This window comes from Maylandia zebra, linkage group LG6 (assembly GCF_041146795.1).
Source record: "Maylandia zebra isolate NMK-2024a linkage group LG6, Mzebra_GT3a, whole genome shotgun sequence".
NCBI lineage: Eukaryota > Metazoa > Chordata > Actinopteri > Cichliformes > Cichlidae > Maylandia > Maylandia zebra.
In genome coordinates this window covers 28,928,467-28,947,173 of record NC_135172.1, presented here as the reverse complement: position 1 = coordinate 28,947,173, position 18,707 = coordinate 28,928,467, and the positions used below count along the sequence as shown (strand labels likewise).

Genomic DNA, 18,707 nt, shown 5'->3' with positions numbered 1-18,707 from the left:
GTGTACATATATACACATCAATGGTCCAGCTATTGATTATTTTATTATATATATATTGGAGGGTAGCTTGATATATTGCATTATTATGATGCAATTAATGTGAGGAGGCTTGTGCCAGCTCATTTCCCCCCTCGTTCATATAGTACTACACTGTGGAGAGAACTTGAAAATGATATATTGTGCAAAACAACATACGAAGTCAAAATTGAAGGGAAGGACATTATCAGTTATTTTGAAACCAAAGGAAAAAAAATTATGTACCATTGTCAATCTTTATATCTTACTAGGGAAATTCCACATACATAAATGTAAATTTTAAAACTCAACCCCATTATTGAATTTGTTTTTTACTTGAAATTGAATATTACTTAAACGCTCTTAAATTAACTTCAAATAAAAGAGGTTCATCATTGATTGAAATTCATTCAGAAATTTTCAACAAATGAGCTGTCACAGATATAATTTTCAAGTACAAAGCTATTATGAAGTCTGTCACATCCCTCTTTTTTCCTTTTATTAATTATTTACCCTTCTTATTTTCATTGTAATACTTATTGTTACTCTTATTTGCCCTGTATGTTTACTGTACAAACTGAGCTGGGATGACTGACTGTTCACGTTACAATTTCAAATAAAGTTCTGAAAAAAAAAAGCTTTCCCCACTCTATATGTTCCCCTGGTGTATATCAAAATTAATCTGAGGTGAGAAAACATACACCAAATCGTTTTCGAATATAAAAGGACAGGTAAACTTTCGTTTCATCTTTAATACGTTGTGAAACAGGGAGTTTGGGAGTTTAAAACTCTGAGTTAACAAAGGTTTCCTCCAGCTCAGATTTCCTGTCGGACCTATTTGCAGACGGAACCGGAAGCTCCGCTAGTCACAACTTCCACACATGTGTAATTGGGGATAGAGTTGGCCTCTCGTGGTGTTCTGTGTACAGTTGTTATACCATTATTAAGTTTTACCAAACAGCAGCTGAACACGAGCGTTTAACGGCTGCTTCGACGAGATGGCGGAGATCGTTCAGCAGCGGATCGAGGACAGAATCCCTGAGCTGGAGCAGCTGGAGAGAGTGGGACTGTTCACCAAGAAAGAAGTCAAGTAAGGCAGCACCGAGCCTTTACACGCTGTGTCTTCCAGGAAAATAGCAAAAGAGGTGATGGGTGAGCCCATCACGTACTCTCGGACGCACTCTCAGAGAGGGCCTCGAACCTGTGAAATATTTAATTATTTACATTACAGGGCCGAGAAACTGCGAGAGATGAAGCTGAGAAAGTCTATTGATCATCTTCTTGTTCTCCAAAAAAAAAAAAAACCCCAACAAAAAACGGTTTTTACTACTGATTAAATTTTGGATGATTTAGAGAAAAAAAAATTCCCCAAAATAAAGAGCAAATATAGTTAAGTGCTTAATCTGGGCAGCTGAACTTAACTTTTTGACATCTATAGTTAGCAGAAATACATGGAAGATATCGTCCTGAAGATTTAAGGAGGAAATATTGAAGATCCCTTTTGCAGATAGTTGCACATCTACATCCTTAATTAAAATCAGTGTTAGGGTTGTGAATCTCAAAGTAACTGGTGATGATCAATACATTATAGGAATATCGATACATCACCATATTTGTGTAACATCACAATAGAAATCAGCACTTGTCAGGAGAATTCCTTCTGTCTTAAACACCCCAACAAGTCATCACTTTCCAACACTTGACCTCTTCTTCAGAAGTCTCTTGGACACAGCTCTATTTTCTTTACTGGGTGTATTTATTACAGAAGCTGTAGTAGTCGGGCAAGAAGTTTGATACAGGAATGGCACAGAGAATGAAAGATCTGGTGCAGACTACGCGTTGTGCTTCTGTAGTACTCCCAGGGTGATTTGAAGCCAGGCAAAGGAAAGAAAATTAACTCAGGAAGTCCAGCGTCACAGAATATGCTACCTTGATACCACTTTTCTACTCTAGTTAGGCATCAATGCACTTTCTAGTATAACTTTCATTCACAAAATCACGCATGTTTGTTTGAGTGCTTTTTTTCTGCCATGCATGTATGGCACACTGTCTTGCCCAAGGATACATGCAGACTAAAGGAGCCAGGACTCCAACCACGGATCTTCTGACTGCTGGACAACCAGCTCTACCTCCTGAGCCACAGCTGTTGTGGGGGTTAAACTTTTATCTACTAGGAGTTATTCCCTTTACTAATAATGAGGCTAATGTTTAAATAATCTCTTTAAGCGTAAAACTAGGCTCCAGATTGCTTTAAATACAGTTTTTCTACTGTTGGATTTTTATGATGTCAGAAAGAGCAAATAATACCCAGCCCTGTACCCTCTTTCACCTGCTGTTCAATCGTCCTGTTTGCAATGAGCAGCCAATGAGCAGAAAGCTGACCTAATGGAAAGCTCTGCTTTAAATTCAGTTGATCAGTCCTATAATTTGATTTCCTGTGTGGTCTGAAGTTCAAACTGAGCATCTGAATATGGAACAAAGGTGATATAAATGACGTAGCATGGTAGCTGGTCTAAGTATTTCAGAAACTGGTAATTTACCTTGATTTTCTTATGCAGCTATCTGTAGAGATTGTTCTGAATAAGAGAAGCTATTGAGTGAGTGACAGTTCTCTGGGTGAAAATGCTCAAATAACCAGTTGTTTCAACCAAGGTATGCAGAAGAGCATCTCTGAACGCACAATATGTTGAATCTCGAAGCAGCAGAAGACCACACCAGGTGTCACTGTCAGCTAAGAACACTAAACTGAGGCTACAGTCTGCTCAAGCTCGCCATAATTGAACATTAGAAATTTGATGTAACACCATGAAAGCCCTAATCCATCCTGCCCTGTATTAACGTTTCAAGATGGCGGTGGTGTAATGGTGAAACTGAAGCTACAATTCACACGGGGTCATTTTCTTGGCACACTTTAGCCCCAACTGAGCATCGTTTAAATGCTACAGCCTGCTGACCATGTACGTTCCTTTGGGACCATAGTGTACCCATTGTTTTGGCTGCTTCCAGAAGAATAATATATACTGTGTCTCAAAGTTCAGATCTTTCCAAACCAGCTTCTTGAACATGACAGTGAGTTTACTGTATTCAAATGGCCTCCACGGTCACCAAATGTACGGGTCATGGATGTTCTCTGACAAACTGCAGCAACTATGTGATGCTATCATGTCAGTACGGGCTAAAATCTCTGAGGACTGTCTCCAGCATCTTGTTAAATCTATGCCCCAAAGACGTAAAGCAGTTCTGAGGATAAAAGGGGTCCAGTGTTAGCAAGGTGCACCTAAAAACTGCCCGTGAGTGTAAATTCAGTGTACAAAAAATGCATTTTATGCTGTATTTCCTAAAATTGACTTCGAAATGTCCCATTCTTCTTTTGTGCTTTCTTTTCTCCTAATAAAAAAACTGTTGGTCAGTATTAAAATTTCCATGTGAAAATATTCCCGTGTGTGTTTATGCAAGTCCTTCTCACTGATTCAACATTATTCTTCTGTTCTATTTTTCATTTAGATCAATAATCAAGAGGGTAACAGCCCTGGAGTACAAGCTTCACAGGCTGATCGTAAATAAGGAGGACTTCATTGCATACATTCAGGTAGGGGGCTGTGATGATACATCATGTTTCTTTCTTTCAATAAATAAGTAAAGATCGTGAATCATGTTCAGAGACTCTCCTTTTGTTTATAGTATGAAATCAACGTTTTAGAGCTGATCAAGAAGAGAAGAGCAGTAAGTATCCTACATACCGAATCTGTTATTTTAAGCTCATGTGATTAAAAACTATATTTGTCAGGAAACCACACCTGAGAGTGACTCTACTATCCTTTTCATTTTCAGCACATACACTACCAGTTCAAGCGAGAGGAGATTGAGTACCCCATCATCCACAGAATAAATAGCATCTTTAAAAGAGCAACAAATAAGTGGAAGGTAGTGTAAATAGAGCATTTGTAATCTGTAATTATTATTCTGTATGGTTGTAATAATTAATTTATAACATCAGATTATTAAATTCAGCCATGTGTATCGAATATTTGTAACATTTTTAGACATTTTTTCCTCTAAATTTGTATGATATTATCTAATGTGTAACTGAGCCATTGCTGGAAAGTAATATGATGCTTTTTGTTAACAAACATGGCAAAAAAAAAAAAGTTAAAATTGTAGATTTTTACATTGGATTTAAATTTACAAAAGGAATGAAAGCCGAAAGGAGTGAAGAGTCACACGTCTTCTTTCCCCCGCAGGATGATGTGCAGCTATGGCTCTCACACGTTGCTTTCTGTAAGAAATGGGTATGTAAAGATCTCATCACTTGCCTTCAAGTCAGATAAGTCTGCTCTACACCGTGTCTTCTCATTCTTATAATGATCCCTTTCACTCATCAGGCCACCAAGAGCCAAATCAGCAAGGTGTTCTCAGCCATGCTTGCCATCCATCCTGACAAACCAGGTACAGAAGAAAGGGGGCATTACAAACACACTGCAATTTGCCGATGTTTAGTGGCTGGAAATGTGCGTTAAAATAAATTAAACCAAGGCAGGAAATCTGTGATTGCAATCTTGGAGATGACCAAGACGAATGCTGTTAATAAACACTGTTTCCGTCCCGCTTTAGCTCTGTGGATCATGGCTGCCAAGAGCGAGCTGGAGGATAGAAATTCTTCTGAGAGCGCCAGACACCTGTTTCTGAGGGCGCTGCGATTCCACCCAAATGATAAGAAAGTCTACCAGGAGGTAAAAGATGCCAAATATCTTCTTTTTATTATTGATATTTAAGGTAACCCAGACTTAAAACTTTAAGCAACAGTTTATTCATTTAAAACATGCTCGTCTAAAATCCTCCAACCACTCTGTGTTAGTATTTCCGTATGGAGCTGCTGCATTGTGAGAAACTGAGGAAGCAGAAGATTCAGCTGGAGCAGGCTCAGATGGACCTGGTGAGCGTGAAACAAAGCAAACACAAAACAGTAGGAAGTAAGCGCGTGCATATGCTGCTCGTTGTATTTAAAACTCACTGTTCACACCTTCCAGGGTGAATATGAATTTTCTCCAGAGATCCTGAGTGGTAAACTGGCTGAGGTTGTATACAAAGATGCTACAGGGAAAATCAAAGGTAAGCTTGTCAATGGTTATTCACAGGCCTGTGCAAATATGAGAAAATATAAAATAACTTAAGTGTTTATGCTGCAAATACATTTGAATATTAAGAGCAGCATAATGCTGTCGCACTCTCTCCTGTAGCCTCCAACACACATAGGGTCTTAACTGCTCCTCAAGACCCAGATGTTAGAAAATTCCAGGTGTAACAGAGAATATTAAAAAACAAACTCTTAATGCTAAAGTGCAGTTGTGTTGTGTGTTAAGAAAACAGCTCAGCTTTTATAAATCGCCGTAAAACTAAGCACACCTGTGTACACTATATAGGGATTGTGCTTGCATGATCTTTAGGCCTGTTTAGTAAATCTGGGCTTTAAAAATAACACATTTATTGTTTAAATAAAATGCACATAATTTGTAGAGCCGTAGATTTAAACTCTTTCTGCAAACTGTTATTTATTTAGTTTTTATTTCAGTTCAAGACCACCTATATTGTCATTAAAGTGAATTCCTTTAGCAGTGGGATATGTAAAGACTAAATGGGGATAAGAATTGGCAATTGAAATCAACCCTGAGCACAGGATACCTGTTAAAAAAACGCTGAAATCACAGACTTACATATGTGGAAGGACTTTTCATGGAAAAACTGTGTAAGATTTTTATTTTTAATAATAACTCCGAAACAAAAGTCCAGACACACCAGTGCACAACTTGAATGCTTTCTGGGATGTGATCATTGTTTGGCAGATCACTTTCATGTATTCTGGCGCAGTCACATTCTTAAAACTGTTCTGGAACGGCGTTCCCACTACGGCGAAGGAGGTTTTGTCTCATAATATTGAATTTATATGTCTGACCTGCTACCTGGGGAAAATTGGACCTTAGTTTAGCTAAATGTGACAACTGTCTATTAAAAATATTTATGGTGGTGAGTAAGAACAAGCCATTGGCTTTGGAAACAACCTAGCGTGTGTCTCTACTTGTGCATCTTTTCATCCTACAGAAGCAGAGTTTGTCATCTCACTTCTGAACATAGCGGCTATTTTTGACTTCACCAAAGACCTCCAGGACTCCATCCTGCAAGAGTAATTTACTTCCAAAAGGCTTTCATTTAACTCTCTTTTACATGAACTCTGAATTCCTCAACTTCCATAGTGTTACCTTTAAGCAGTAACCTCATCTCACCTCTTGTTTCCAGCTTACAGACTAACTACACAGATGACAGCTCCACGTGGGATTTCATGGCTAAGAGGGAGCTGGAGGCCCCAGGAGCAGGAGAGGAGCTCCAGACTGCCAAAGGCAGGGCCTCAGATATAAACCGCAGAGAGGAGCGCTGCTGCCAGGTCTATGAGGAGGGCGTCAAGAGTCTAAACACTGGTAGGAGCTTCCTGATACACAGAGAGAACATATATATTTCAATTTTAAAATGAATTGTTGAGACATGATTTAGACTTTGGTGATTAATTATTAATTGTAACAATCTTCATCTGCAAATGAAGTTGGTGGGTAAACTAAGAAGTACGAGAAAGACGCCACTTTGTTAGGACATCTTACCCCTTTTACGCTCAAACCTCCTTCATTTTTCATGGCACCGATTCAACAAGGTGCTGGAAAATTTCTTCTGAGATTTTAGTTCATGTTGACTTGATAGCATCACACAGCTGCTGCAGATTTGTTGGCTGCATGTCCATGAAGTTAATCTCGTGTTCACCCCCACATCCCAAAGCTGCGGTGACTGCGGAGGCCGTTTGAGTACAGCGAACTCGTCAAGTCACGTCAAGTTTATTTATAAAGCACATTTAAAAACAACCAAGGCTGACCAAAGTGCTGTACAATAAAATACAAATATAAAATACAATCGTCATGTTCAAGAAACCAGTTTGAGATGATTTAAGCTTTGTGTCACGTGCCTTGTCTTGCTGGAAGCAGCCATCAGAAGATAGATACACTGTGGTCATAAAGGGTGGTCAGCAACAATACATACGGGTGGGCTGTGGCATTTAAACAATGCTCTGTTGGTATTCAAGGGGCCAAAGTGTGCCTAGAAAACATCTCCCACACCATTATGCCAGCAGCCATAAGTGTTTGTGGATCCATGCTTTCATGTTGTTTATGTGAAATCCTCACCCTGCCATCCAAATGTCACAACAGAAATTGTGACTCAAGATTTTTCCAGTCTTCTGTTGTCCAATTATAGCGAGCCTGTGTGAACTGTAGCCTCAGCTCCCTGTTCTTAGCTGATGGGAGTGTCATCTGTGCATCAGAGATGCTCTTCTGCATCCCACGTCTGTAATGACTTACTGTTGCCTTCCTGTCAGCTTAAAGAAGTCTGGTGTAGTCTCCTCTGATGTCAGAAAGACATTTTTGCCCAGAGACGTGACGCTTACTGGATATTTTCTCTTTTTCTGGCCTTTCTCTGTAAATCCTAGAGATCACTTAAATCACCTTCCTCATTCTTATGTGCAGTTTGAACTTCAGCAGGCCCTCATGAACATGTCTGCGTGCCTACATGCATTGAATTGCTGCCATATGATTGGCTGATTAGGTATTTTCTTTAATGTGCAGCTGAGCGTGTGTGTAGCTTTTTTATGTGTCAATGCACCCATATTACCAAAACAAGAATGATCTCTTCTTGTTCTCTTCTTGTTCTTTTATTTAATTTGCACATGCTGGCAGTGGGTTAAAAGCTTTAATGGAAGAATTTTATTTTGGTCAAAACCTCCAAGAAGGAGCCCAGAAAGTTGTAAAATGTTATCCTTGTTCCTGCATGTATTCATTCACTGCTTCCGTTAGTATAAGAAACTGCTGCTTTGCCTCCCAGAGCCAATGTGGACCTGCTACGTGGCTTTCTTGTTGGAAAGGATGAAAAGGAAGACCAACGTCCAAGAGCTGAAAGAAAAAGTAAGTGAAAAGTCCTTAAGTTTGGCCTGAAGTTATTTCCTCCTCAGGTACGCTGAGAAATGTCAATGGCTTCAGTGTTTTCTGGAGTAAAAACAAGTGTTTGTATCACAGAGGCAGGAGAGGCTGCTGGGAGTGCTGCAGCGTGCCCATGACTGCTCGCTGTTGAAGGAGAATTACTACAAGAACTGGGTGAGATAAAGCCTCTTTTCAATGTGTGAATGGAATTTTAGGCACCCGTAAGCCTGTCTTCTCTTTATTTGAATGATGACCTGTCGGCTCTCATTTCGCTCAAACCACGTTTCGTTTTGGTCGGGTAAGAGCAGCGCCAGGCAAAGTCTGACAGGAACAGCAAAAATCTTTAAAACCTTGCAAGTCGTCTCTTCTTTCAGATATACACTAGCAGAGGTAACACGGAATGAAAATGTAATTGCACTGCACCGAAAACACAACATGTTATTGGAAAAGCAGAAACAACTGAGGCCGACAGCCAGAAGTTACTAACACACTGACGTTCAGGCAAATGAAACCAGTTCTATGATGATGAGAATCTCAATTAGAATAAAAATGTGGTAATTGTTGGCCTAGTGGTTAGAGGCTAATACCAAGCACTCTGAGTAATTTATGGGTTTGTGTGACTATTATTTAATAGCTGTATTTGTTTGTTAATTTATTTGGTGGTGCGACAAACACACATTGTCCAGCAATAATGAATAACAAAGTAAACAGAGTGCACATTTAGACCCAGCACATGGTGGCTTTATGGATATCCTGGTGGTTGTAAGCCTGTATTTTTTAAATCAATTGCTATGTTTCCTGTGTAGGATTATCAGTTTGTCTGGTAATGGGACTGAAATTGTTTAAAAAAACTGAAAATGGTGATAGTCGAAAAACTCCTTTAACATCAGGTTATATTCAAAAAGGAAACGATACCTTGCATTTTACTGATGTATGAATCAACCAACCTGATGTTGTCCACGTGACCAGCTCCAAATCTTGCTCTCATCGGGAGATGCTGAGGGAGCAGCAAGCGTTGCCATGACAGCCACGCAGCGCTACAGCCAATCAGTGACCATGTGGAGTTTGAGCCTGCAGACGCTGATGGAGCTAGGGAGCCGAGACATAGGCCGGTGTTTCCAGGACGCTCTCAAACACGTTAATCCCAAGGTACACACACACTGGACCGGGAGAGCCACGTTTGCTTTTCTGAAATCACATAATGGGGTTCAGTAATTTTCTCATCTTACACTATCATATAAACACTGTTCAGCACACTGAGTGGCAGCACCGCTTTAATTGTTGTCCTTGGAGAAAAGAGACATATGGATTCACTCACACACATACACACACTAGCCACCAGCAGTGCTGTATAAGTGGGCCATCTCCTTGGCCTAATTAGTCTCTGTTCAGTCATATTAATTTCCTCAACTGTCTTCATCTGCCTGAGCGCACATGAAGGCAGGTGAAAAACTAAATTTAATCGTGCAGATATTTGTGTATCAATTTACCTTTTTTAAAGGTAAAAGCTACCCCAGTGATGAAGCTGGGGGCTGTTATGGTTTAGGGCAGGAATCTGTCACAAGTGTCAAGTGCAGAGAGAATAAAGGGAAACGGTAGACATGCATGTGTATATATTAAAAAGACATTTTGCAGGTTGATGGGGCCAATAAATACAGACCAGGAACAGCAGGTCCAGAATTAGAAACGCATGCAGACGGGTACAAGGAAAGAGGGGACAGAGAAGAAGGTGCCAACTACAGAAGAGAGCAGATAGAAATTAATATCAGTTAATCAGTTCAGTGCAGACAGGAAAAAAAAGGGAGAATATTTATGGAGGCCACACAGCAGCCTGAGTCTGACCATTAATAATTTGAAGCCCGATTTCCATCTCGGCTCAGTTTGACCTTATAAATTAGCATTTAGAATTTCTTATGTACTCTTCTGGTCAGTGGTGAATTAAACCTTATCTTACAATCTCTCCTATATTTCAGAGTAGTCAGAACGTTCTTCTTAATTTTTCTGTTGAACCTCCCTCATAGTTGCACAGTTCTGTACAACTATGAATACGCATGCCTCGACTGAGCCGCGGGCCTTTGTAGCAGTGAATAGAATAGCTGATTATTGTTGTGGTGGGGGTTTCATAAGTCCACGGCCCTGAGAAGGAGGATTAGTACAGCTGCTTATTATGCAAGTCTTTTCTTTTGAACAAAACACCCTGTTTGAGCATGGAGAAGTGGCACACACCTCCAGGGTTGGAGGCCTGTGTATCCAACAATGTTAAGTTTCCGCATTGAAAAGCACAGAAGTGCAGATAAATCAATGGTGAAAATGTAAGCACGTTCTTTATCCTGTCATTCTGTACTCATGCCGATTCCAGAAGGTATATTGATCCTTCCCTCCTGGCTGAGAACAGATGCTGCCTGAGTGATTATTCATTTTTAAAATCTCTGCATATAATGGCAAAACCCGGTAACTAATTCTGATCTGAGCTTTGCATGCTCTGACACATTCACTGGATGGCCAAATTCTTTCTGGTTCCTGCTGCTTCTCAAATGTGAATATCAGCTGTAGTGTCATACCGGATGATGCATAGTGTCCCTCACTTGCTATATTTACTTTAAATGATACCAATCCCACTTACGGTACTAGAAAAGATCAGAACTGACCACCCAATTGGTAGCTGTGTTTCTTACAAGCTAGCAATGATGTGCCAGTTTAAAATTGACATTAGTGTTTAATAGAAACACTCAGTCTGATGACAGATATCCCAGGTTGGACTGTCAACACTGCTTAAGTGTTTTAACAGTGAGGCACCTCTAATACAAACTCACGATAATCCAGAAGTTCTTTTATTGACTGTTTTACGTTGTTGTTATTCATCAGTGTTAAGTCGTGAAAGTTTTGTGTCTGAACAAAATGCGTGCGCCTAATGGTTGCTTATTAATGAACAGGCGTAAGGTACATTCACATTTTTTAAGGTGGGTGAAGCTCATTCATGTAACCGCGTCTTGTCTTGACAGGAGAGTCTACCACTGTGGCAGCTGCAGTTTGAGTGGAGCAAGGCCAGCCAGAGTGCCGAGGAGACAGAAGCCATCCTCAAGGTAGTGCACCCGAATCCAGCCGTTTGAACAGCTGCAGTGTGATCTTGCTATAGCCTGCAGCATTTAGAGCAATTTATCCGCTTCATTTTTTGTGGATTTGTTTACACCGATATTTTATCGATAAGAGTTACGCTGGAAACACAGTTTTGAATTGTTAGAAATGAAATGCGCAACATAAGAAGTTAATGACAGGATAAAATATGATCCTGCACTGTAATATAAAGTACAGCAGGCAGACTGTGATCAGAAAAGGCTGAGTAAGCTAGAGATGAGATAAAGAGTAAACAATAAAAGCTAAAGCAGGCAAGATTAATAGTGTTTTTGCCTCTGAAATGAGGATATGCCTTGCAGACAGTTTGTTCTCTTGCTTGTTCCCAGAGAGGTCTGCTGTCTGCAGTCCCGGCTGTTGCCATGGAGATGAAAGAGTGCTACCTCGATTGGTCCTACTCCACTGGAGGCTACAAGAAGGCGAGGAAGACCTTTACAAGGTGAAAATCAGATAACTCTGTCTGCTCATGTAGTTTTTAATTTAGGTGATGAATGAAGCAGGAACATATAAGTTTAACGGGTCTCAAAGCACTGACCTGCAGGTGCAAAATAAACGTTCAGGATCTTTAATACCTTTTAATTAAATTGCATTTTTCTTATGTAGCTTACAGGAAAACCGCCCATTGTCCAAGGAGTTTTTCACCAGAATGATTCAAATCGAGAAGGAACAAGTACGTATATGAAGCCCAGTGACATCCTCATTCTTCTGCCTGCCACCAACTATAATGTTTATGTTGTACTGACTTCATTGATAGTTTGACACTGGAAAGATACCTTTGATGTTGCTGATAAGTGAAAACAATTAATGTGATTACAATGTTGTTTTTTCAGGAAAATCCAAAGATGAACTATCTGAGGGACTACTATGAGAGGGTGCTGCAGGAGTTCGGCACCTCCAATGAAGGTGAATTTAAATCAGGTTAAGGAGCTGGAATGAACCGGAAAGCTGGTGTTATTTATGCTTTCAGCTCAGCCAGCAAGCTCAAGTTTTAAGACGAATATTAAAGTTTGTGAGCTCATTGCTCCCCATTAATACAAACAGACCCAGGTGGATGCTGGGGTGGTGGAGGGTGTTGAGTTTATCTAGGCACAAACCCCGCTGGAACACGAGACACACAATAACTGCACGACAAAACAAGTCAAGACAGAGCTCTTTGTCTTTGTGGCCCGTGAGGGAAGTCAGCCCAGGCCTTCACCTGTCCTTAGCAAACTTCAACTGATTCCTTCGCTACAGCCCTTTTTTTATTGTCAGCAAGCAAGCAATCATTCATGAATGTGCAATTACAAATACATGTGACATTCTTAAGCAGGCATATCTGAACAACATCAGTGTCTATATTCTGTGTGTGTGGGTGTGTGTAGGTGCATGTGTGTGTGTTTACAGCTGTACCATACATAGGCATATGACCTTTCAATGAACTTAAACTGTGTATGAGGTATGCAGAAAGGCAGAAGTAAGCGTCTCGCTAAATGATAAGAACAGGAACTTGCAACAGGTCATGTCTCAGACGAACATTTAAAGGTCTCGCACTTATAAGAAACAGAACGATTCTGGTTTCTAAAGCTATAATGGAAATGATAACGTCGAGGCTGCTTCCTCTCAACTCATGGTACACACGCGCACACAGAATCTTATCAGACCTAATAAGGATATGATTTTTATCAGCGTACAAATGATTATATATTTCTAAGCACAAATGACAATATAAAAAATATCAATTCCAACAGAGGGGTTGAACAGCAGGAACAGTATTTACAAATTAGAGGAAGAGATTAAAAAAGAGATCGCCAAAACGAGAGGATGTGTCTTTGTATGTTATGTGAGCACAAATCAAATACAGGTTTGGACTGAACAGCTAATCAACAGTTAGAGTTATTTGATCAGACTGAGTCAGAGGACAAGAGTAAAACACGTTCAAGAGAATCTGTATCGCTAAAGAACAAAGTTAGACGAGATGGAAAATACCGGGCCACCTCCATATTGCACCTACAGGAGCTGCTCAGCCATGGAAACCCATGGCATGAAGGTCTCGGTGCATTATGTGCCCTTGCACTTGGTGACCCAACTCACAACAACAATCACCTCAACGCACTCAGTTTGACCTATATATTAAAGGAAAAAATAAATAGTATTATGCAGAAAACAACAACAATCAAATGATCCCCTTTGAGCAAGCACTTGGCAACAGTGGGGAGGAAAAACTCCCTTGTGACAGGAAGAAACCGCTGGCAGAGCCAGGCTCAGGGAGGAAGACAGTGAGTGGCATGTTACAGTATCACACTTGTAATGCTATAAGCTCTATAGAGATGTGGCTCAATACTTCTGTCCTTGTAGTGTAAAAGTATGGATAGATACAATTAGATTAAGAACCTTTAGGTTTTTTGTTTTTTTTTAAACATAACTGTTTCCTGTTTCGTTTTTCTAAAGATCTGTGGCTGCAGTACATCCGCGAGGAACTCGGACCCCTCGGTCAGCCAGAGAACTGTGGAAAGATCCACTGGAGAGCCATGAAGTTTCTGGAAGGAGAGAGTGTAGAAAGATTCATTTCCAAACATGCACTCCTTCAGACTGGACACTTATAAGTAGCAGAAAAACAAGGCTGTGAGTTCAGACAACAAATACCTTGTGGAGGTTTGTCAGCTGACGAACAAGCACGTTTCTGAGTGATTCTTCCTCCCAGTCTAATTGAAGACTGGTCCCGTGCTGAATTTCTTTCGTTCCCAGCTTTGCAGTTTCTGTTGTTTGCGGTTCATTCAAAATAAACCTGCTCGTTCCTCTTTAAAGGTTCCAGCCATGTTACAAGAACAATTCTCATTTTCACAGACTTGTTTTTTTCTTATCGATTGCAGCCGTAATTTACAACAGGTGTTCGTTTTTGTTTTAAGGTCTGTGCTGCGTTTGTTAACCCCACAGTAATGACGCCCAGAATCATTAAATACACGTTTGTCATTTTGAGAAGATAAATTTTAATGCTGTTATGAAGATGATATTAAAACAGTCTTTCATTCTTGGGTGTTTTCTCGGGTTATGGTCTGTCTGACGCAGTAAACTTACACAACCACTTTTTTCTTAACGAAGCAGTCATGTAACGGTAGCTCTCACTGTTCCAACACTTATAGATTGGAGCGGTTATTTTGATAAAAACATCCTTTTATCCTCTGAAGCATACTTTGCATCACACATTGTTTGCTGTTAGTATCAAGTATCACTTAATTCTCACCTTTTATGGTACAAAATGTTGCCTTTAAAGGTCACAAACCATAAATACGAAGCAGCAGCAGCAGTACTCTGTGAGGGAATAGCACATGTATGTTGAGTTCAAGGCCAACTAAAAAGGAAAAAACCCACACCTGCCAACATCAAAATATATTTACAGTGTGTAAGGACACTTTAAATTGTTACAGTTTATACAGCAATGTAGGAAAGTTATGAGGTATAACAATATTAATGGAAAAAGCTTATAAATAGATCATGTTACACATTAAAATCTAGTAGAAAATACACATGTAGACCTACAGTATCAAATTGTATCACTAGACAAAAGCATGTTTAACTGAAAATGATAAATACAGAGAGCGTGCGGGTGTTTACTCTTCACACCCTACAGGTTGTTAACATGAGGTCCATGTGGCAGTTTTGGGGGGAGCTTGAGATAAATTAATGACAGTCCTCTGTAGAAGATCTTTGAGACAAAACTACATCATCTCTGTCCTGAACTGACTTTTCATTGAATGAAAATATTAATTAAGGCAGAAAGTGGTATGTTTAATGATCCCACTACAAAAACAAGCAGAGCTGCAAATTTCTCTGTAAGTGGAGTTGAGCTACTTGGGTTTCCTGTTTCTAAAATTTGGGTGGGGTGGGGGGAAGCTAACCTGAGAAATATTAATGCAGTGAGGGGTACATTTTACTCTGCAGCTTCAGTCTGCAAAATCTGCAATAGAGTGCAAGGGGAGCCATATCAGCTCATGATGGTCTTTAAGGATTTATAACCCTTAAATTTGTGGAAACTGTTACAATTTCAGTATTTTAGCTATTAAAAGAAAAAAAAGTTAACATTTTATGAATATCAACAGACGAATTTCAACTTCAATCTATTGTAGCCTTTTAAAAATAGTTGGACGCTTATTAGAAGGCGTGTACTTCAGCACGTTTTAACCTACAAAACATGTTTAGGAAAAAAAGTTGGACCAAATTTTAAAACAGTTAAAAATGAACTTAATATCTTGATGATCTTTAGTGTTTTCCACATTTCTACCACTTTTCTTATTTTAGGAATAAATACAGTATATGCTTGTATGTGTTCCCCCGCCAAAAAACACAAAGAAAAACCTGAAACTATACTAACGTACCTTCCATGAACACCAAAACCGAGAACCACGACTCCTGTGAGCATTTCTAATGTACCCAAAATTCTGGTTACATCACCTCCCACATGCCAACCCCAGCCCTCCACATCACACATCTTCAGAGCTTTTTAAAGAAGATGTAGGTGAAGAGTACCAACACGCCAGCAGACAACAGCCCAATCACAAACTGGTGGATGGTGATGACGTTCTCCAAGGCGTGGATGCGCTCCTCCATCGCACTGGTGTGGATGTAGTCATAGATGGAGACCCCGATGCTCCACACCGCCCATACGGCATCCACCAGCGCCTTCATGGTGGGAGAAACCATTGAGAGGGCCGCCTGCAGCTGGACGCCCACCGCATCCGCTGCTTATTGGCCCCTGCTGCACTAAAGAGAGAGCAAGAGAAGAGGGTGACACATGGTGCAGCGAGGAGATGGCGATGTGTGGGCATAATGACTGCCTGTGAAACGGGCTTCTGTGTGGAGTTTGCATTTTCTCCACGTGCCTGTGTGGGATCTTTCTGGCTACTTGGACTTCCTCCCACAGTCCACAGACATAAAGGTGAAAGAAAGGTGTAAATGCTAGTCTATGTTTTAGCCTGCAACACAACCACCTACCTGTGGAGTGAGCTCCAGCCACACCAAGACCCTGAATTTTGTTTTGTTTAATTTATTCAGGACACCTTCAGATTTAGTTTGTGTATCTGAAAAGGAGTGGAAAGACATGCACATCCACTTGGATAAGACAAGGAAAATGGATGGATGGATAGCTGTCTGCAAGTGAAACTCTTCTGTTTAAGCGATTGAGGTACGTTAATAATTATCATGCAATTACTGTATTTTTTAAATTAATTTAATAATGATAAAGACAATTTGCTTTTTACCTTCAGAATAAACAATTGTATAATATTAATGATAATTTGTTTTTCGATATTATTGCATTCTATTGTATCCAACAGAGAACTTTAATATATTCTCCTGAGAACCAGCCTATTCATTTATGTCCTCTGTAATGGACATTTCGTCTTGGTCTCTATCTTTTGACTTATTTGAGATATCTTACTACCTCCTTGCTTTCCACTGATATCGCATGTGTTTGGGTTGCCTCTATTACCTCCAAAAAGGAAGAAAATCACAAAAAAAATATGCCCAACATGAAGTCTAAAATGAAATTGGAAAAATAAATAAAATAAAATAAAAACAAAAATAAAACAAAACTCAAAAATTTAAGGATTAAGTCGGAACCATCAACATGTTTTATGCTGATAGATAAATACCCCCTGTGCTCAAGTACACACTTTCATAATTTACTCTACCAACTCACAGCTAAAAATTAAACATTTACTGCGTGATTTTTATTTCACTGAAACAAAAGCGATGACTTTAAATTATATATTTTTTTATTTTGCTAATGAAATAACCAGATAACGACTTTTTTAACGAATGAAACTAACCCAGTTTTTAACTCTTGACACAAAAACGACCAACTACTGATATATTCCTTTTTAAACTTTCGTATCTTTTTCGCACTTTTTACTGAAAACAACGCGAACCTTACTCCAACGCGCGATGACGTCACGCACCCACTGGATTCTTGGCATTACGAGCATGACAGCGTTTGGCCTTGTGGGATCAGTAACCTCGCAAACCTCACGCCTAATCCACAGTTTGAGGGGGGACGTGTTGTTGTGTTGCGCACAAACCGCTCAGGCTGTAACACTAACGCGACGAAGACGTTTCCGAAACGGAGCCAAAACTCACCGACAAGTGTCAGATGCTACAGCGATGATGAGGCCGATGATGAACATCCGTCCTGCTGTTTCTGGAGTAATGAATTATCTTGTTTATGTGGCAAACCTGCGTGTTCTTGTCAGGAACCAAATCGGTCATTGCTGGTTGGCGAGAAGTCCACCTCGATCGGAGGCATCGCTTCCGGACCGAACCTTTAAAATTAAATAGTTATCTATTTAAATCGATAATAGCAAAACTCAATGAGGGAATGAGGCCACGGCAACAGATATATTTATTGGAGAAAGGCTCTAACACCTGAATACACCGGGTTAAAGTTATCATTGATTTTCTTATTAATAATAGCTTCTTTAGTACCGAGCGTCAGGGCATACGTTTATTTTGATAAGAAATCCTCCAATTTCCGGTGTTATTACTATGGGCTTTTGAAGTGAGGTGAAGCAGCTGACTGATGCCTTGTGAGGGCGTCACACAGAAGCGTCAGCAGCAAGACTAAAAGTGGAGCATGAGTTCAGGAAAGTACCACAGCCACACGTCAAAGGCCTTATGATGCAAGGGAGTGCAGTTTTTTATGCAACATTGAGAGAATAGGATTTTCAGTATAAGTGGGATTAAATAAAAAAAATAACACTGAAAATGTGCAAGAGACAATTCCAGCAAAGAGCAGTGCAAATGGCATTACCATGCACACTATAAGTCTGACAAACAACAGGAAGGAGGTTTGATATAGAGGTATGTGTGTGTGGACAGGTGTGATCACCTGTCACCACAAAAAGGAGAGCTGCTGTAAAGTTTAAAAGGGAAGGGTAGGAATGACTTCCCAGAACATTCATTATGGTAGTGGGATTGAAGAAGTTTGAGGGAGAAGTGTGTCCCGCTCCGTATTGTGCAGTAGGAGAGGGGGAGGTAGTTTGTCTGTGATGGAGAGCTGGTTGTCCAGTGACCTCTTGACCCTCACCGAGCTGCTCCAACATCTTATTAACCCTTTTCCTCGCGTCCTGTCCACTTCTCATGCAATCCATGGCACTAATGAAACCATATTTCAACTAAAAATAAACATTTTAGCACTGGATTATAATTTAATGTTTTAGTGTTCATGTATTCTGATCAGGCACCGATGATAATACCAAACCTTAACCTCTGAACCTCAGAAACTAGATTCAGTATTCTTTACTGTCATCAAAACAAAATGAAGACAGTACTCCTTCACATTATGCAAAAAACTTGAATGTAATAGAAAATACAATATTTATATACAATTTATTGAAAATATAATAGATGTCAGAGATATAGAATATAGTAGGCCTATCACACGTCAAATAGATGTGATATGTAATATAGACTATTGTGTGTAAGTAATGTAGAACAAAATGTAAAAGATCAAAGGAGAATTAAATGTTGCTGAGAGAATAATCAAACAATATAGTAAAAATATAACGAAATAAACGAATA

The 18,707-nt window shown here is 39.8% G+C and overlaps 1 protein-coding gene and 1 long non-coding RNA gene across 2 annotated transcripts; one reads left to right on the top strand and one right to left on the bottom strand.

The window, feature by feature from the left end:
• The first annotated feature begins 846 nt into the window (after positions 1–846).
• On the top strand, positions 847–14,167 carry utp6 (UTP6 small subunit processome component). The gene is made up of 19 exons (XM_004567817.2): positions 847–1,105; positions 3,520–3,604; positions 3,697–3,738; positions 3,847–3,939; positions 4,257–4,304; positions 4,398–4,461; positions 4,627–4,745; positions 4,871–4,948; positions 5,043–5,124; positions 6,112–6,193; positions 6,307–6,485; positions 7,930–8,009; positions 8,121–8,198; positions 8,994–9,173; positions 11,027–11,107; positions 11,486–11,595; positions 11,760–11,826; positions 11,987–12,059; positions 13,584–14,167. Exons 1-19 carry the CDS (start codon positions 1,014–1,016, stop codon positions 13,736–13,738), a joined length of 1,788 nt encoding a protein of 595 aa, XP_004567874.1. The 5' UTR covers positions 847–1,013; the 3' UTR covers positions 13,739–14,167.
• A 340-nt stretch (positions 14,168–14,507) lies between these two features.
• On the bottom strand, positions 14,508–17,416 carry LOC105941295 (uncharacterized). Its single transcript, XR_001167926.3, has 2 exons — positions 17,268–17,416; positions 14,508–15,893 (listed from the first exon to the last, which is right to left on the bottom strand). It is a non-coding gene; the product is annotated as an uncharacterized LOC105941295 (long non-coding RNA).
• Positions 17,417–18,707: the final 1,291 nt, after the last annotated feature.